The sequence below is a fragment of the Camelus ferus genome, chromosome 1 (genome assembly GCF_009834535.1).
Source record: "Camelus ferus isolate YT-003-E chromosome 1, BCGSAC_Cfer_1.0, whole genome shotgun sequence".
NCBI lineage: Eukaryota > Metazoa > Chordata > Mammalia > Artiodactyla > Camelidae > Camelus > Camelus ferus.
Window position 1 is genome coordinate 120,035,937 of NC_045696.1, and position 20,733 is coordinate 120,056,669.

At 43.4% G+C, this 20,733-nt stretch overlaps 2 protein-coding genes across 4 annotated transcripts in view; one reads left to right on the forward strand and one right to left on the reverse strand.

Annotated features, from left to right (window-relative positions):
- Positions 1-1,634, forward strand: part of SH3BP5 (SH3 domain binding protein 5) — a 65,737-nt gene extending 64,103 nt beyond the window's left edge. Inside the window, exon 9 of the mRNA XM_032489209.1 lies at positions 212-1,634. Coding sequence (XP_032345100.1) covers positions 212-426 — 215 coding nt within the window. The 3' untranslated portion in view covers positions 427-1,634. The remainder of the gene's footprint in view (positions 1-211) is intronic.
- CAPN7 (calpain 7) overlaps positions 1,426-20,733 on the reverse strand; it is a 46,518-nt gene continuing 27,210 nt past the window's right edge. Inside the window, exons 13-21 of one of the 3 annotated variants that reach the window (XM_032489157.1) lie at positions 11,153-11,297; positions 10,923-11,022; positions 10,502-10,637; positions 9,874-9,949; positions 6,629-6,774; positions 5,893-5,955; positions 5,268-5,398; positions 3,677-3,769; positions 1,426-3,583 (exon numbers count right to left, since the gene is read on the reverse strand). In XM_032489157.1, the coding sequence (XP_032345048.1) occupies positions 3,439-3,583; positions 3,677-3,769; positions 5,268-5,398; positions 5,893-5,955; positions 6,629-6,774; positions 9,874-9,949; positions 10,502-10,637; positions 10,923-11,022; positions 11,153-11,297 (1,035 nt within the window). In that variant the 3' untranslated portion in view covers positions 1,426-3,438. Of the gene's footprint in view, positions 3,584-3,676; positions 3,811-5,267; positions 5,399-5,892; positions 5,956-6,628; positions 6,775-9,873; positions 9,950-10,501; positions 10,638-10,922; positions 11,023-11,152; positions 11,298-20,733 lie in introns of all 3 variants that reach the window. The other 2 variants (XR_004323331.1, XM_032489166.1) reach the window with 2 other exon arrangements.

A 20,733-nucleotide genomic window follows, 5' to 3' on the forward strand; every position in this document is an offset into this window, starting at 1 on the left:
CCGTGAGACAGGGAGGGCTGTTTCCTGCTGCCAGCCAGGTGTCACACCTCTCTCTGAAGATGAGGGATGGAGACAGCCCTCGAGGAACAGGCAGCAGGCAGCCCCATGACAGGACCCTCTGGGCCAGGCTGGGCGGGGCGGCACCGGGAGAGCCCGGAGGGTGAGCCGGCTGACGGGTCGGGGACTCACTGGTGGTCTTTACATTTCCCAGGAGACAGGGCAGAAGGGGCAGAGAACAAAACGAGTGACAAAGCCAATCACCAGCACCGGGGCCTCAGCAGCAGCAGCGGGGACGGCGGCAAGGGTCCCAGCGGCCCTGCGGCAGAGGGCCAGGCCCTGGAGGCCCGGATGCGGCGGCTGTCCCTCCAGCGCTCCACGGCCGGGGACGCGGGCTTCGCCGACGCCAAGGCGGTGCAGGTTGGCTGACCCGTGCGGGGCTCGGGCCCCAGCGCGCACACGCCGGTATTTATACACGAAACTGTACGGAGAACGTCGTGCCAATAATCCTTGAATATATGCCAAATCTTAAGCGTTTCCTCTAAACTGCACTAGTGAAGTTTCGGTGACCTTGAGGGCTGAAGAGGTCTCTTCTGGGGCAGGGCTCTGGGCTGGTGAGTTTTTCACCGCAGAGTTGTCGTGGCAGGTGGGCTGGGACGTTACCTGTCAGGGTCGCGGAAGCAATAACTGGTTCCCGGGAAGGGCCTTGAGCCAGGAGAGGGGTCGGGGAGCTCAGCCCCCCGGGGTCAACGGCTCCCTCTCCCCGCCTCCCCCTGCATCGTTCGGGAAAATGGACTTGCTCACTCCTTTCCATCCCAGGGGATCTGGAGGAAAACAGGAACCTAAGACAAAACTCAGATATTCAGAACTACATCTTTTTGACCCAGCGAAGGCTTAAAAGAGATCCAAGAACACAATTCACATTCATTACCTCTGGTTTTCAGAGGGGGCTTTTAACAAAAGTGTGTTTGCTGGGACATGAATTAAAATCCTGTTCTAGAAAAGGTTACTGTGAGCTGCACTTTTGGGGGGGCGGGTGAATTCCAGGGGCAGCGGGGGCCTGTGGCAGAAGGGGACTTGCGGCTGTGGGAGCGAAGGTGCCGCCGCGCCAGCTCATCTGACCAGCCAAGGGGACTGACCGACTCGGACGTGCACGTGCGCCAGGGTCGCCGCTCTTGTCTAGACTGACCAGGTGTTGACTTCTCTGTAGGCTGTAACTTTAAAAATAAAACTTTATTTAAGGGTTGTGCTGCACTAGCATTTCTTAGAGGAAATGGTTCCTGCAAGCTAGGAGAGGGGTAGGCATGCGTCGGCAAAGGCTGTTCTGTAGAAGCAATGGCGTCTGTTATGCTAATGGTGTCAGTGTTATAAGACTGCGTTCTCGTTTTCACGGTTACACATATTTAGGGCGCTGTATTTTATTTGTCCTTTTTTTGTTAAGAAAACTTAGTATCCCGAGAAGAAAAAACAAAACCACCCATCCAAGCTGCCCGCTGTCAGCTCACACGCGTGTCATTTGTAATCTCTTCATCCTGTCGTGCTTTCTCCTTTTTTAATGACTGATCCGGTCTCCTAATTACAAGGTTATTTTGTACTTGTCTTAATACCTCGAGTGTAATAAAAATGACTTGAGAAAATGTCTACTTCACTCCGTGACTTCGGATGATGTCCTGATGCTGCCCAAGTCTTCTGTCCTAGGCGGCCTTCTGACCCCGAGGGACAGCGGGACGCGGTGCTCTGGGTTCTCACTGCCCTCAAGGGCCCGGGTCCCAAGGAGCTCACCCTGACCCCCGAGGCCTGAGCCAGGAGGCCCCCAGCGGGTGCTGTGGACACACGGCAGGGAGCAGAGCCGAGGCTGTGATGTCAGAGCCGTGGGTCTCCTTCCGGGGCACCCGGGAGTCTCAGTAAGTGACTCGGGGACCCTTGGGCCCTGGACTCTGAATTGCTCCCCAGTTGATCCTCTTCTCTTTCCACATGGGTCCAGGCAGAATGGCCCTTGCGCTTGCCTGGCCATCTCGAGCTCTGCTCACAGCTGTGCCGCACACAGAACGCAGCAGTGCGGCACAGCACGCTGTGCACACAGGCCTCCGCCCCGGGCTTTGGAGGGCAGGGATCATGTCTTATTTTACATCATGTACTAGATCTTCAACACAAAAGGTTCAATTGTATGTTTGTAATAAATGTATCTCTTATATTCTTCCGATTTTTTTCTTTAAAGAGTCATAGGAAATTAAATTAATCCACCTAAAATATGCTAAAAGTGAAAGCACGAAATATTTACCAAAGTGAAATTTCATCTGTAGAACCATCTACCGCCATCCTGAATGTGAAGGAACAGACTTTTTTTTTTTTTTTGTAAAAGCAAATTTTAGTGCAAATAATGAGTTCTCTTTCAGGTGGAACATACCACATGAAGTCCTTTAAACAATTTCTCTAGGTTAAACTATGCAGTTTCCATAAGTATAAACATTTTATTTCAATTAAAGATAATAGAAATACAAAATAAGAAGTTTTTGTAATTAGAGATGAAAAATTCCACAGTAATTTTTAGATCTTTAAAATCTTGAACATCATTCTACTCCAATGGATTTTTATGTAAACAATGGGGAATTTACACAAGACAGTAGTATCTTAGCAGTTTTTCAAATGCAGCCCAAATACCACGTATGAAATTCTCAACTGCACCTTCTTTAGAGTGCCGTTCCCACCAGAGCAGAGCTACAGCGCAATGGAACAATACAAGCCAAACTGTGATGTGTCAGACTGCTGCTGTCATCGGTCCTCTTTACGTGAGTCGGTAGGAGGCAGGGCTCTAACGCCAATGACCTTTACTCTTAAGCATGAGCATCTTAGTGCTAATCAGTATTAAAGCTTTAATCCTCTCATAACCTCTGGGCAACAATAAACACAGAAAGTCATAAATAACGCAGAAGTAAAATCATACGGGAAAGTAATTCATTTGGTAATGAGTTGCCCAAGACGCACGGGGGGTCACGACACAAGCGGGTTTAACGTACAGCATGCTCTCTGCCAAAGACAAACAGAATGTAAGCACTTCGGGGTGTCCCCAGCCCCGTGCCACCCCAGGAGCCTACGTCCCTCACTTCCTCCCCTGGTCTCAGCTCCCTCTTCTCAGGGGCGCCCCCACCCCCCAGCGCTGGCTGAGCCTCCTCTCCTCACCTACTCCCGGCTACACTTGGGCCCTAAGTGCAGGCTCACTCCACGTGCGCACAAAACCACGTCAATGGTACTTCTGAGTGACGCAGGCTGACTATATACAGTTCTCACTGAACACCCCGACTTCAGCACCAGGTTGCACAGTCATGGTTTCAGAGATTAAACTCTGTTCTGTTGTATTCAGTGTCCTGGAGATTCGTGTCCTCATCTGAAGAGCGGATGTTGCTTTAAGTACCGAATCCAGAAATTGCTGAGCTTTCTCCATCACTGAAGCTGTGTTGTCCTGACGGGGGCAATACTGTTAAAGTCCAAGAAAAATGGTCCTTCTTGTTTAGGCAGAAAAGTACTGGGGATGATATTGTAGATCCCAGCAGGTATCGTTTCCAGTTCCAGGTAGCAAAACCCACACCTACGTTCAGGGAAAATGAGAGCGAGGTTTACAGCAGCCGCCGCCGCCACGAACACTAAAGGATAAAGCAGACGATCCGAACGCCAGCCTTACCTGTAGTCACCGCTGGATTTCCTCTGGAAGCCGTGGGGCCCAGGGTCTCCCGCCACAGAAACCGCTACGACTTCAAACCCAACGCTGTACTGCCTGGCAGAGGGAGAGCGGGGTCACTGCTGCTGCTTCTCAAACTGCATTTCACACCAAATACCAAATATAGTTCATGTGGATTTAAAAAATAAGGTAAAAAATAAAACTATAAAGGTACTAGAAGAAACTGGCGAAAATGTATTTGACACTAGGGTGAGAGTTCCTGCCCCCAGCAAAATAAAGCAGAACAGACAGACCTGATTGCTTTAAAATGAAAAAACTTTTTTTTTTCTCTGTGAGACAAAAATCTAGGAAAAGTACCTGCAAATATGTGAAGGCGTTAATACCCTTACATTCATACCCTTACTCACGCTTACAATTAAGAAAAAATGACAACTTTGACAGAAAAAATGGGCAAAAAGATAAATACATGAGCAAAGGAAAAAATCCACACTGTCAACAGTTTCACCTGGTCAATCTACCTAGAAATTACATACAGAAGGGCAATCAGGTACCGTATTTCACCTATCAAAGTGGCAAAGGGTTTTAAAAACAGCTCAGTCTTATTGAAAGGATTATCAGTTTCTTTTAAGCCTAGTTTTATCTGGAAGCTAGTAGTATTTTTACCTCTATTCTCTGTATTTTTGAAACCTTTTAAAATTGTGAAATAGAACACAATGTACATCAAGCAACTACGTGGCTTAACAAGTAACCTGTGAAGAGAACACACAGCTGGGTCACCCACCCTGGTCAGCACCACCCCGTCCTTCGTGCCCCGCGGCCCCGGAGCTGAGCCGTCGGGCGACCGCTGTCCTGCACCGAGGCATGCACCCCCAGGCACCTTGTCTTGGCCTCGCACAGGTGGAGTCACACAGCGTGCATTCTGCTGGCCCCCGAGACCCACCCACCATGCTGCGCGGAGCTCTAATTTTCCACTGTTACATGGACTCTGTTGGCTGACTTTTATAATCTTAATACCACTCATGAAACTTTGGGTTGTTTCAAATTGTTGGTCAGCTTACTGACCATTCGGATTCTCTCATGATACACCTGTTCAAGGTTTTGTTTTATTTTTTAAAAGCAGTGGGGAGGGCAGAGCTCAGCGGTAGAGCACATGCTTAGCAATGCACGAGGTCATGAGTTCAATCTCCAGTCCCTCCATTAAATAAAAAATAAGTAAATCTAATCATCTCTCCTTCCCCTCAAAAAAACAAAAACAAAAACAAAAACAAAACTGCAGACTTTCTTCTTACTAATGTAGGACATCTACAAATCTTTTTGTGTGCTCTGTGTCTTCAGAAATCTTTCCTTACTCTGGTTATTACTCCTGTATTGTAACCTCCTGGGACTGACTTTTAGATTTGAAGTGGCCCCTAATATTAATTATTCCAGCAGCATTTACTGAACAGTGTCCTGCCCCCCTCCCCTGCAATACCAAATCTTTATGAGAGATCAAGTGTCCACATGCGTGTATGTCTGTTTCAAAACCTGGCCCTGTTCCATGAGAAGCTCATTCTAATATAACATTCTTCATGTAAGGAAGTTACTTGTCACAAACCTCGGTCCTCTCAGCTCAATCAGTAATGGCCCAGGCTTTTCTATGTGGAACTGGTAAATGGGGTTATTTCTGTGAGTCTCTTGAAAATTGCCACATCCTCCAGCCGTCTGACCGCTCCACTTCCCATTGATCTAATAAAACAAAGGTTCTGTGTTAACAAAGCTTCACATTCTCCAATTCTACTTTGAAGACAAAATCTGCACCCTGAAATAAAATTTTTTAAAAAGCAGCGCTCCACTCTGGCCGCACCCCCTCCCCCGACGGCGGCCGGGCCTCTCCCTCCCCGTGGGAGCCAGGCCACCATCGAGTTCTCCCTGCCGGGGGTTCGCCCTCCAGCCCCCTCCACACACCGAGCCCACCCTGCAGTCAGTCTGAGATCCTCCTGATGAGATCCACCCCCGGCCTTCCCCACCGGCCACGGCAGCACCGAGTGCTGCCCACTGAAGGGCTCGTATCCGGCCCAGCCTGGAGACTCCCCACACTTCCCTGGTACTCCTGCCCAGCCTCAGATGCCTTTATCTTATAAGAAAGTGTTAAATGTGGCGGGGAGGCTGGGAAGAGGAGAAAAAGTGAATGGAGTGCTGAGATTTCAATGAGACTATGACCCAGAGAAAACTTCTCTCACCTGTTTTGATACGGTGTATGGTGAGGGAATCTTTGAAAAGGTAAAGCTGCATGCTGAGTACACCTAGAATAAAAAAAAAATTATTACAGTGATAAAGTTTATCTTATAAAAACACGGACGTGATGAGAGAATGTTCTGGAAGACTACAAAATCAGCTGGCACAGAGGAGGGTCATGGTTCTGCCGGCAGCCTGGCTCCTGTCCTGGCTTCTTTGACGCCAACCGTGTGACTCGGGACAAGTCACACCCTCTCCAGGCCTTGGCTTCTGCTCTGAAGAACGAAGGCTGAAAGCAGCTCCCCCGTGCCCTTTTCATCACTAAAATCTCTTCAACCTGAGCTGCTGTAACTGACGCAGGGTGAACAAATCTAGGCAGAGCAGAATTACGAGGACCAGCCCAGCTTCACGGGAGCAGTGTGTTTCCAGGCAGTCGAGTTCCTTCCACTAGGTTCCAAGTCCTCATTTCACAGACAAAGGAGGTTGCACCACTTGCTCTGTGCCTTCTAGTCCAACATACATCCCCTTAGGACCAAGCTCTCAAGACTACTACGTTCATCTGGAATGTCATTCAGAGAAACATCGTTTTCTGTAGGAAGCGTCCCCATCATTTACAACTGAACTGTTACACAGCAACAGACAGGGATCCGGTTCAGAAACAACCAGAGGCAGCCCCGCTGACAGAGCAGAGCCCGCCTGGGACCGCACGGCCCCGCCTGGCGCGCCAGGCGGCTTACTCACCCGGACTGTGTAATGCAGGGTGTTCTGTTTTTCATACTGAGAAACCACCAATGTAAAGGTATGGGTCCCGGGTGTGGTTAGCTTTATCTTAGTCAAATAGTGAGGGCTGTTAATTCGAATCCCATCAATGTACGGAGGTGGGTCAGCTGCAAATAAACAAACAGGGTTACAGAAGAAGACGGGACTTGATTTCTTCAGTTTTTAAGTTTTATGGTTGATGGCAGGAAAAGAAAATGGATGGACATCCCCTTAATTCTACCTTTAAAATATAATGGCACTAAACAATTACAATTTCAATGAAAAGCTTTACAAGTTAAATAACTTAAAGCTTTAAACAGTAACCACTAAGCAGGACGCAGTCTGCCGGGATGCTCTCAGTGAGCCGCGTTAATCCCTGCCCTTTGCCCTGCACTGTGGTCTCTCTAGCAGAGGATTTTAAAGTCAGGATTAGCTTCTTTTTTGATTTTGAGGAAAATTTTTAAAAAGATACAAAGAAGTATATAAACACGTATCTATATTCCCCACCACTGAGAATTAAATGAACAGTTTTTGGTCACACCCGCTTCTTTATAACCAGCACCCCTGCATCTGACTCCACTCCGCTCGGATGGAGCTGATGGGCATCGTTTCCTACTTTCACACCCACCTCCCTAAAAATAATGATACATGTGACTTCTGTGTATCTGAGAAAACCGACAGTACGTGTCCTGTTTTATAGCTTTCATTTCCCACCATGTTTTTGAGATCCCTGTTGATCTACCTGGTACGGTTTATTCCTTTTAAAACCGCATGCACGCCTGCGTGGGCTGTGGTAGGAACACGGCACGTTTTATCTCTGCTCCCCGACCCAGTTATCCGGGCCACGTGCATATGCAGGTTAAATATTCTCCTATTACAAACAAAGCTGCCTGATACATTCTGACAGCCTGACGAATCAAGGCTGATACAATAAAATCCCTTCACGCATCTCAATTATGTATCATTTAAGATGAACGCTGCGAACACTTAATATTTATAATGTAATTTGTAGAAAAACTTAACACTGTAGTATCTCAAACAGGCAGTAAGTCTCGCATGCTTAGAGGTGGTGTGATCCAGTGTGAAGAGGGAAAAAACGGGCGCGTCTGGGACCCGTAACAGGTCTGACCTACGCTGGGCTTACTCCCCTGTCAGACGGGGAACAGGCAGCCCTGCCTGACCACAGGGTGACGTGATGACAGTGAAACTATAGACCAGAAAGTACCCTGAAATGGCAAGTCACTATGTGTACAAGAGGGAGCACTGTATTTAAAAAGTAAAAAAATCCAAGTAAAAAGAGTAACAAGTTGTCTGAAATTCAAAACATATGTAACGTGTCAGGACTGCCAGGAATACACTCCCAGCGCTGGTGCTTTTCTGGCCGTATAATGACCAACGTGAAAAATGGAAAATGTGGCCAGGTTCGCCTGGTGTTTCCTACTGGACCTACTGTGTGCCGGCCCACCTCAGACAATCTAGGTGGCTTGCCTGGCAGGAGTGAATGGCGGCCCACCTCGGGGCGGGCTGGGGGAGACGGCGGAGCTTTCTTGGGACTGAGCCCACCTCCCACCACTGCCCACCTCCCTGCACACCTTCCCCAGCAACTGCTGCCACCTCACAGCCCTTCCTGAAGACACTCTGACTGGGCGCCAGCCCACCTCTCTTTTCAAGGTCCTCGTCAAGGTCAACAGCCTCATCTCCAACCTAATCTCGCTGGACCTCGGAAACAGCAACAGGTGGCCGTGGCCACGCTCTTCCCCCCGTTACGTGAGGCCTTCCTCGACTTCACCAGGTACTGGTCACACTCTTCGGCGCTACCTTCTCTGCTTACCCTTAAAATGCGAGAGTCCGAGAGCCCGGTCCTGGCTGTCCTGAGCCCGTAGCCCCTCCACATGGGACTCCCGCAGTCCTCTCGTCCCTCGCCTCCTCCACCTGCCTCAACCTCACCCCAGGACCCCGCTCCTCTCCGCTCCTTCACCTGGAAAGCTAACAGGGTCTCAGATTTAGCACAGCCGAAAACTAACTTGTGACTTTACTGCACAGCGCACCTGCTCCCAGCAACACGCACTCACCTCAATGAAGGCCGCACACGCCCTCTAGTGCTCAAGCCAGAAAACCAGGGGTACCTCTCAGCCCCCGCTGCCCCAGGTCACCTCAGCAAGTCCTGACCTCCCGACCAAAGCCCCAGTCTGCTGGCTCTTCTTCTCCACCTCCACCCTCCATGTCCCATGTGAGTAAAACCCCCTCACTGGTCCCCCCGCCTCCTCCACTTCTGTCCCCTCCAACATATTCTACAAAGAATTTTCTTAAAAAAGCACCAGGCCCCGTCCCTCTCCTGACCTAGGCCCTCCGGCAGCCTTCCACCGCACTCAGAGCAAGACCCAGCCCCTCCCTGTGGCTTCTGGGCCCTGTGACCTAAGCCGGCCCTCCTTCCCTCTGCTCTGACCCACAACTCCCCGGCGCGCCGGCCTCCTTCCCGGCCCAGGAAGCTCCGCCGTCTTCTCCCTTCAGGGTCCCTGCACTAGGAGCACGTGCAGTTCTTTGTGTGACTGACTCGTCTTTGTCACTGAGTCCCTTGTATCCCTTCTCAAAAAGGCCTTCCACGGCCACCCCACAACGTCACCCATAGGTCACTAACACGTGACCCTACTTACTTCTTTACACACACATATCACTATCTGGGTTATTTTTGCTCATCTGTCTCCTGGACTAGAACATAAACTTAACAGTTCCTATCATGTCATAATGAGAGAAAAGTTTTCTTACTGTGAAAGCAAAATGGTTTCAAACACAGTATGTTAAGCGCCCAAGGAGACCTGCAGAGGGAAGATTCCCTTTGCCTGGCAGAGATGGTCACAGAGGGAGTAACATAAGCTGGACCTTAATCACGCTCACTACACAGAACAGGGCAGAAGGCGCACGTGGGCAGGGGAGGGGTTGTCGGCAAAGCGGCTGTGGGAGGAGGGGCAGAGGGGGCGCTGGTCCCTCGCTGACAGCAATGTGCAAGACTGTGGAAATCCCAAATTCCAGGGGGTCTCCCAATTTAAAACAAATCAGAACACACGAGCATAAATACCCACCCACCTGTCTGAGCAGTTTCTATTAGTCTATCAGCATAATTATCATTATCAATGTCTGCATATTATTTACAAAAAATTGTCATTTTCCACTTAATCACGTAAACAGAGTCGCAATGTTTGTTTCAATGTCTGTTTACGGACACGTACCTGGGTAGTAAACTTTTTTCCCGTCAGTCTTGTATACAACCATTGTGATAAATTCTCGATTATTTGCAAAATCATCCTAAAAGCACAAAGAGTCCACTGCGGTTAGGAAAACAGGCTTGAAATGCTCCTGCCTCTGTGTGTGGGGTGGGGAGGGAGGGCGGAGGAGGTTATTTCTAATTTTAGGAGCATTTCTGTTTAGTGCTATAAAAAATGCCTGAATTAAACTATCATTTCAATAGGTAACCACAGTGTAGGAAGCAACACACTAACGAAGGCTTTGAAGCCACTGGAATTACGGTATCCTTTATAGAGTCAGGAGTCAAAGTTTCCAAACCCCCTTTTAATGTTAATATTCTTAAGATCTAAAGCACATACAACCAACACTAAAACCCTCACTAAAAAGCATAAACTCGCTCATGTTTTTCTTCAGAGGTGATTTCTGAGCAAGATTTTAAGCGTACAATTACAAACTATCAATTTCCTTAGAGGGAAATACTCTTTTATCTAAGAAAACACTATTTTCAAGCCACTGATACAAGTGAGACAGGCTGGTGGTAGTGACATCTCGCACACAGCGGTCTAATTATATCTAAGAGCTCTCGTTCGGGGCACAGGAAGGTATCCGCACCTTGTCTGTAATGTGTCTACTAAGCAAAACCCAGACGGCAGCGCCGCCTTGTGGACACTGCACCTCCAGTTTGTACTGCGGGTTGTTGGCCAGACTGTAGGCATCCTTCACAGGGCCTTGCTTAGCATCCCAAGTACTAAAAGATAAAATCAATAAAGAAAGTAGTTACATTTCTCATTACAGCTAAAGTGGACGACTATTTTTAAAAGTGCTGTGTTTCACGAAGTTACCAGGTTTTCTGTCTTTTTTCCCCTCTAAATTTCTGGCACAACCAAGAAGCACATAAAGAAAACGATTACATGAGAGTCCTCTGTGGCCATGACAAAAAGACAGAGAATGCTAGCCTTCCCAAACAATTTCATCTTAAATGGAAAAAGGGAGACTACTATAAAGCATATTCTGAAATGAGCAAAAAAGTTACCTGTGAATACATGTTGATTCTTTAAAAAGAGCCGGATTCCAACTCAAATAAATCACATCGTAATATTGGCAGAGATCATCCCATGAAATCCAAAATATTCCTGAAAATTAGATGGCTTTGTTAATCTAAAAAAACCTTAATGATAAATGCCTTAAGCCAGTTTAGTATACTTCACACTGTTAAAACATTTATTTAAAGATCAAAGTTTTAAAATTAAAAGACATACTTACCATTGTCTATTTTCTGAGCTGTTCGAGGATCAAAATTTAAATATTTTTGCAACTCTGGGGTCCAGTTTTTCACATCATTTTCACTATATCTTCCTTTCCAACGTAAATGACTCCAAGGATTTTTCAACTGGATAAATCGCAGCCCCTATTAAAAAAGTCAGGAGATAAATTGCAAAACAGTTTTACCATATTCTTATTAATTAGTTATCTCATTCTCTAAAGTGAGGATGCATCTTGAATACTTATAAATTCTTTTCCCTTGAAATCAATTTGAAATTTCTATTCTTTAATCAGCACTTCCCTGTGTCCTGTACCTGCTCAAAAACTATAAATAAATACCCATCTCTAGAGCTACGCTGTCCAGATGGTGGTCACTAACCACGTGTGGTTATTTAAATTACAGTTAAATTAGGCTTACACACCCGTTCCTTAGTCACTGCCACACTTCGAGAGTTCAAGGACCAAGTGCAGCAGGAGCTATGGTGTCGCACAGCACAGACACAACACTGCCACCGTCACAGGAGCCCCCCGGACAGGGATGCCTCAGAGTGCCGAGTGTCCCCTGCTCCCTGAGAGCCTGCTCCGCTCTCCACTTCGGCCTCCGTTTCCCAGTACTCGTACCCTGTGTATCTGTGGCCCTGATCCACTCCTTCCTGTCACAATTCCCTCAATAACCTTACTCAATTTCACCCGGAAATGCATTTGCTCCCTGGGAGGCCCACTGATCCCTGTAACTCCTCCTCCTCCTCTCAGACCCTCTTCAGCTTTGTCCTCCACTGGTGGTCTCTCAGCAAAGACTGAAGCAATGAAAAGAGCAGGGACTCTGGAGCCCAAATGAAATGGGACCCATCTCCAGCTCGACTTCATCAGCTGTGTGGGCCCTGCGTGGTCACTCACTCTCTGAGCTTTGTGAAGACTCAATGATGTGACAAACACAAAGTGTCCAGCACTTAGTAATTTCTGTCTCCTTTTAATTACTACCTCTCTTTTTTTTTTTGAGTACTCTGAATATTTATTTATTTATTTATTAACATTTTTTTTTATTGAGTTACAGTCATTTTACAATGTTGTGTCAAGTTCCAGTGTAGAGCACACTTTTTCAGTTATATGCTACTTCTCTTTTAAAGTTTGTATCTGTATTACATTAGTTTACATAAATAGTATCCTATCTTAGGCTGTTTCCTACTTAAGCAAATACAGGAGTCTTCTCTCCCCAATGAGACTGTAAACTCCCTGAAATGGACACTATCATCCTTTTTTAGAAGTTTCCTCTGAGCTATGGACGGAGTGTTGAGGTTACAGACTGTGCTCAATATACGCTGGGTGTGTCTACAGCTGATTACACTGATTCAGAAAAAAAAAAAGCGCTTGTAAATCCAAAAAAGTATCTGTCTTATTTTAAAGCATCAACTTAGGAATATAGTTTCCTAAGTTTTCCTAAGTTTCCTATAGTTTTCTAACAATGTCACAACTCAAACTGTTTGGAAGACATTGTTTAAAGGACACATTCCCATGTTATTTCAAATGTGGCAAATCAAGCCCAGGGGTAGATGTGATTTCTGGACATAAGTGAGACTCATTCCTCTCAGGCTACAGTCCCTGGAACCTTCATTAATATCATTTCCCAATTTCTTCTGTTACCACCTGTGCCTCACCCCTGTCCCGGCCACACATCAGCCCAACACACGCTGAACATGAACTCTTTTTTCTTCATAAAACCTAGTTATACGTGAGCAAGGTATCTCCTTATTTCAGGACTCTATCACTTCTTTAAAAAGCTGCATGAAGCAGAGAAAACAGCTGCCAAGCTTTTCAGAGGCAAGTCCGGGTATCACTGACATTCCAGGGCACTAAGATTTTGTTTGGATAGAAAACCAGTGATTCAGAGGAACCTGAACACGGAAGAAAGGCAAGAGGACTAGAAAAAGAACCTGGTTTGTGGATGAAATATCCCACTTCCAAAGTTATTTCCAAGTGGCAGCAAAGGAAAAGCCCTGGACAGGTTCAGAAATCCCTCGGTAAGACCTGTCTGGACGTAGAGACAGCAGCTTAAAATGGAGATGTACCATCACAGTACAGAACATCACCGCACGGGGGAGACAAAGAAATGCCCTGGGGGGAGATGGAGACGGGGGAGTAGAAGGGTTCGGGGCTCAGTTCCCCACAGATACATCAAAACCGTATCTACACGTGGAACAATTCTCCCAGAACACCTACTGAACTCTGGCAGAAGACGGTATACAACCAAAGCTGCAAGCATTGCCATGGACCTGGGTAGGACGCAAAGGAAAAAAAGGAATCGGAACAGGACCTGCACCCCTGGCAGGGTGACCACCTGAAAGAATTAGAAAAAGAAGAACAAACAAAACCTGAAGCAAGCAGAAAAAAGGAAATAAATAGAACAGAGTTAAAAAGAAAAAGGAAAAAAAAAATCAATAAAACCAAGAGCTGGGTTTTTTGAAAGGATAAACAAAATCGACAAGCCTCTGGCCAGGCTCACCAAGAAGAAAAGAGAGAGGACACAAACCAAATTAGAAATGGAAGAAGAGAAATAACAACCAGTATCACAGAAATACAAAAATCATAAGAGAACACTATGAAGCGTATGACAACAAAATGGAAAACCTAGAAGAAATGGAAAGGTTTCTAGAAACATACAGTACACCAACAATGAATCAAGAAGAAACTGATAATGTGAACAGACTGACTGCTTGAAGTGAAATAGAATCTGTAATAAAAAAAACTCCCTGCAAACAGAAGTCCAGGACCTGGTGGCTTCACTGAGGAATTCTAACAAATGTGTAAAGAACTCATACCAACACTTCTGTAACTCCTCCAAAAGACTGAAGAGGAGGGAACGCTCTCAAACTTATTTTATGAAGCCACCTTCAGCCTGACACCAAAACCCAACAAAGACACTACCATAAAAGAAAATTATAGGCCAGTATCTTTGATGAAAATAGATGCAAAAATCCTCAACAAAACATTAGCAAACCGAATCCAACAACACATAAAAAAGATCATACACTAAGATCAAGTCAGATTCATCCCAGGAATGCAAGGATGGTTCAACATATGCAAATCAATCAGTCATACACCACATCAACAAGAGGAAGGACAAAAACCGCATGATCATCTCAACAGATGGAGAAAAAACATCTCATAAAATTCAACATCCATTCATGATAAAAACTCTTATGGAAGTTGGTAGAGAGGGAACATACCTCAACATAATAAAAGCTACTTATGACAAACCCACAGCCAGCATAACACTTAATGGTGAAAAATTAAGAGCCTGCCCCCTAAAATCTGACAAGACAAAGATGCCCACTCTTACCACTTCTATTCAATATAGTATTGGAAGTCCTAGCCACAGTAATCAGACAAGAAAAAGATATAAAAGGGATCCAAACTGGAAAACAAATTGGAAGGGAAGAGATAAAATTGTCATTATATGCAGATGACATGATACTTTATAAAGAAAATCCTAAAAATACTCACAAAATATATTAGAACTGATAAACAAATTCATCAAGGTAGCAGGTTACACGATTAACCTACAGAAATCTGCTGCACTTCTTTACACTGACAATGAAATAGCAGAAAGTTAAAAAAAATCCCTTTTAAAATTGTGTCCAAAAAAATACTCAGGAATAAACCTGACCAAGGTGAAAGACTATTTGCTGAGAACTATAAAACACTGATAAATGAAACTAAAGATGAATCAAAGAAATGGAAAGCTATCCCATGCTCTTGGATTGGAAGATTTAATATTGTTAAAATGGCCATACTGCCAAAGGCAATCTACAGATTTAATGTGATCCCTATCAAATTACCCAGGGCATTTTTCACAGATCTAGAACAAATGATCCTAAAATTTATATGGAATCACAAAAGACCCAGAATTGCCAAAGCCACTCTGAGGAAAAAGGAGTAAGGCTGGCGGTATCTCCCCCCACCCCACTGCCGACTTCAGACAACACTACAGAGCTACGGTAACCAAAACAGCATGGTACTGGCACAAAAACAGACACACAGATCAATGGATCAGAACAGAGAGCCCAGAAATAAATCCACACACCTATGGTCAATTAATCTGCGACAAAGAAGGTAGAATATACAATGGAGAAAAGATAGTCTCTTTAGCAAGTGGTGTTGGGAAAGCTGGACAGAAGCATGGAAACCAGTGAAGTCAGAACACTCCCTCACACCACACACAAAAATAAACTCAAAATGGCTTAAAGGTTTAAACATAAGACAGGACATCATAAATTTCCTAGAACAGAACACAGGCAAAACATTCTCTGACAGAAATCTTAGCAGTGTTCTCCTAGGGCAGTCTACCCAGGCAAAAGAAATAAAAGCAAAAATAAGCAAATGGGACCTAATTAAACTTATAAGCTTTTGCACAGCAAAGGAAACCATAAACAAACCAAAAAGACAACCTACGGAATGGGAGAAAATATTTGAAAATGATGCAACCAACAAGGGCTTAATTTCCAAAATATACAAACAGCTTATACAACTCAGTATCAAAAAAACAAACAAACCAATCAAAAGATGAGCAGAAGACCTAAACAGACATCTCTCCAAAGAAGACATGCCGACGGCCAACAGGCACATGAAAAAGGCCCAACATTGCTAATTATTAGAGAAATGAAAATCAAAACTACCACGAGGTATAGAAAGCCCCAAATAAACCCATGCACTTATGGTCAATTAATCTACAACAAAGGAGGCAAGAATATACAATGAAAAAAAAAAACAACACTCTCTTCAATAAGTGGTGCTGGGGAAACTGGACAGCTACATGTAAAAGACTGAAATTAGAACACTGACTAACATCATATACAAAAATAAACTCAAAATGGATTAAAGACCTAAATGTATGACCAGATACTATAAAACTCCTAGGGGAAAACACAGGCAGAACACTCTTGCACATAAATCACAGCAATGTATTTTTTGAACCAGCTCCTAGAGTAATGGAAATAAAAGCAAAAATAGAGAAATGGGATCTAATTAAACTTACGAGCTTCTGTATAGCTAAGGACACCATCAACAGAATGAAAAGACAACCTACAGAATGGGAGAAAACATCTGCAAATGATGTGACTGACAGGGACTAATTTCCAAAATATACAAACAGCTCACACAGATTAATATCAAAAAAACAAGCAATCCAATCAAAAAATGGGCAGAAGACCAAAATAGACATCTCTTCAAAGAAGACAGACAGATGGCTAACAGGCACATGAAAAGAAGCTCAACATCACTAACTGCTAGAGAAATGCAAATCAAAACTATAAGGAGATATCACCTCACACCAGCCAGAATGGCCATCATTAAAAAGTCCACAAACAATAAATGCTGGGGAGGGTGTGGGGAAAAAGGACCCCTCCAACAATGCTGGTGGGAATATAAATTGGTGCAGCCACTACGGAGAACAGCATGGAGATTCCTCAAAAACTAAAAACAGACTCACCATATGATCTAACAATCCCACTCCTGGGCATATAGCCAGAGGGAACCTTAATTCACAAAGACACATACACCCCAGTGTTCATAGCAGCACTATCTACAATAGCCAAGAAATGAAAACAACCTAAATGTCCATCAACAGATGACTGGATAAAGAAGCTGTGGTGTATTTATACAATGGGATACTACTCAGCCATAAAAAAGAATAAAATAATGCCACTTGCAGTGACATGGATGGACCTGGAGATTGTCATTCTAAGTGAAGTAAGCCAGAAAGAGAAAGAAAAATACGGTATGATATCACTTATATGTGGAATATTAAAAAAAAAAGACACAAATGAACTACTTATTATTTACAACTTAGATGACTGATTTCTTGAATATGTGCGAGCACATCTGACTGTCCTTTATGATTGGATGACTGCATTCTGTTGATTCTTATTTTGTGGTTGGCTTTATTCCTTTGACAACTATGTAAGTTTAAAAAGCTAAAGCTCTCAACTGTTCTTAGAAACAATGAAAAATACAGATATGTTAAAAACACACACACACACACACACACACACACACACTGCCAGGCTCCACCCGAAATTTCTGCTGTGAGAATTGGCATTGCAGACAAATTCCAAGTGATGCTGAGACCGCTGCTCTGAGGACGGTACTTTCCAAGGCGTCACTCTCACCACTGCTCACCAAGTTCAAGCCACACAAGGATTCTAGAACATGCCAAGTGCCTTTTACCTTTGTACATATTATTCCTTTTGCTTGGGAAATTCCTTCCTTACCTTACACCCTTACCTGGCTAATTCCAATTTATCCTTCGGGTCTCAGCCTATTTACCTCCACAGGGAGGCCTTTCCTGACACACACCTCCCACCCCTCTCCCAGCCTAGACTGTCCTTCCGTTAAATGTTCCCAGGCACCCTGTGCTGCTGCTTCATAGCAGTTAATACAATTGTAGTAATTTTTAAAAAAACCCAAAACTACAATGAAGTATTGCCTCACAGTCATCAGAACGGCCATCATCAAAAAGTCTACAAATAATAAATGCTGGAGGAGGTGTGCAGAAAAGGGGACCCTCCTACACTGCTGGTGGGAATGTAAATTGGTGCAGCCTCTATGGAAAATAGTATGGAGATTCCTTAAAAAGTGAAAAATAGTTACCATGTGATCCAGCAATCTCACTTCTGGACAATATTCAGAAAAGGCAAAAACTCTAATTCAAAAAGACACATGCACCCCAATATTCACAGCAGCACTATTTACAACAGCCAAGACATGGAAGCAACCTAAGTGTCCATCAATGGATGACTGGATAAAGATGTGGTATGTACACACACACACACACACACACACACACACACACAAAATGGACTACTACATGGCCATAAAAAGAATGAATTATTGTCATTTTCAGCAACATGGATGGACCTAGAGATTATCATACTAAGTCAGTCAAACAAGAAAGACAAATGTTATATGATACTACTCATATGTGAAATCTAAAAAAATGATATAAGTGAACTTATTTACAAAACAGAAACAGACTCACAGACATAGAAAACTAACAGTTACCAAAGAGGAATGGTGTGGGGGCAGGTAGGGATAAATTAAGAGTTTGGGAATAACAGATATACACTACTATACTATATATAAAATAGATAAATAGGGACTGACTATATAGTACAGGGAGCTTTATTCAATATATTATAATAGCTTATAATAAAAAAAAACCAGAAAGGAACCCAAACATAACACTAAAAACAGACATCAAATCACAAGGGAAGAGAACAAAAGAACAAAAAGAACTACAAAAATAACCCCAAACAACTAACAAAACAGCAGTAAGTATATACCTAGCAATGATTGCTTTAAATTTAAATGAACTAAATGCTCTAATGAAAAGACAAAGAGTGGCTAAATGAAGCAAAAAAACAAAAAAATCAAAAAACCCCACCAAGACTCACATATATGCTGCTTACAAAAGACTTACATCAGATCTAAAGACACACAAAGACTGAAAGTGAGGGGATGGGAAAAGGTATTTCATGCAAATGGAAACAAAAAGAAAGCTGGGGTAGCAACACTTATGAAAAACAAAACAGACTTTAAAACAAAGACGAACGAGACACAGAAGATCATTACATAATTCTAAAGGGATCAGTCCAGGGAAAAGATAACAATTGTAAATATATATGCATCCAACATTAGAGTACATATTAACAGACATAAATGGAAAAATCAACAGTAACATAATAACACTAGTGGACTTTAACAGCACACTTACACCAATGGACTCATCACCCACACAATAAGAAAAAAACTTAAATTACACAATAGACAAGATGGACTTAATAGATACCTATAGAACATTCTACCCCAAAACAGCAAAATACACATGACAGATCAACCAGACAGAAAATCATTAAGGAAACATCTGACTTGAACAACACCGTGTCAGACCAGAGGTAATATATATATTACACATATATATAATATGAATTTTTTCAAGTGCACATGGAACATTCTCCAGGACAGATCACATGCTAGGCTACAAAACAAGTCTCAATAAATGTAGGACTGAAATCACATCAAGCATCTTTTTTGACCACAACAATATGAGACTAGAAGTCAGTCACAAGAAAACTGCAAAAAAACACAAACATGTGAAGACTAAACAATACATTACTAAATAACTAATAGGTCACTGAATATAATGAAAGAGGAAATTTTTAAAAACCTCGAGATAAATAAAAACGGAAACGTAATCCAAAATTCTGGGGACATAGCAAAAGCAGTTCTAAGAGGTAAGTTTATAGCAATACAAGCCTACTTTAAGAAACAAGGAAAACCTGAAATTAATACCTAACTTCACACTTAAAGGAACCAGAAAAAGAACAGACAAAACCCAAAGTTAGCAGAAGGAAAGAAATCATAAAGATCAGAGCAGAAATAAACAAAACAGAGACTAAAAAACAATAGAAAAGACCAGTGAGACTAACAGCTTGTTCTTTGAAAATATAAAGCTGATAAACCTTTAGAGTCATTAAGAGAGCACCCAAATAAATGAAATTAGAAATGAAGAAGTTACAACTGACACCGCTGAAATACACAGGATCATAAGAAATGACCATGAACAGCTATACACCAATAAAACACCAGTAAAGTGGACAACCTAGAAGAAACGGATAAATTCATAGAAATGGACAATCTCCTCTGACGGAATTAGGAAGAAACAGAAAATACAAACAGATCAATTACCAGTAATGAAACTGAATCAGCAATTTAAAAACTCTCAACAAACAAAAAGTGCAGGATCAGACAGCTTTATGAGTGAATTCTACCAAATGTTTAAAGAGTTAACACCTATCTTTCTCTAACTATTCCAAGAACTGAGGAGAAAGGAATGCTTCAGAATTCATTCTCAGAGGCCAGCCTCACCTTGATACCAAAACCAAAGACACCACACAAAAAAGAAAAGCACAGGCCAGTATCTCTGACGAACACAGCCAGAAAGATCCTCAACAAAATATTAGCAAACCAAATCTAAGAACATATTAAAAACAATTATACACTGTTATCAAGATTTATCCCAGGGACACAGGATGGTTCAACACCTGCAAATCAATCAAGGTGATACACCACATCAATAAATTAAGTGGAACTGGTATGATCATCTCAATAGAGGCAGAAAAAGCTTTTAACAAAATTCAACATCAACATCATTTATGATAAAAACTCTCAACAAAGTGGGTATAGAAGGAACATCTCTCAACATACTAAAGGCCATATATCACGAGCCCACAGCTAATATCATATTCAATGGTGAAAAACTGAAAGTATTTCCTCTGCGGTCAGGAACAAGAGAAGGATGTGGATGTCCACTCTTGCCACTTTTATTCAACATAGTATTGGAAGTCCTAGCCACAGCAATCAGACAAGAGGAAGAAATAAAAGGCACTGGAATTGGAAAATAAGAAAAAAAACTGTCACTATTTGCAGAAGACATGATACTATACACTGAAAATCCTTAAGATGCCACCAAAAAACTGTCAGAACTAATAAATGAATTCAGTAAAGCTGCAGGATACAAAATCAAT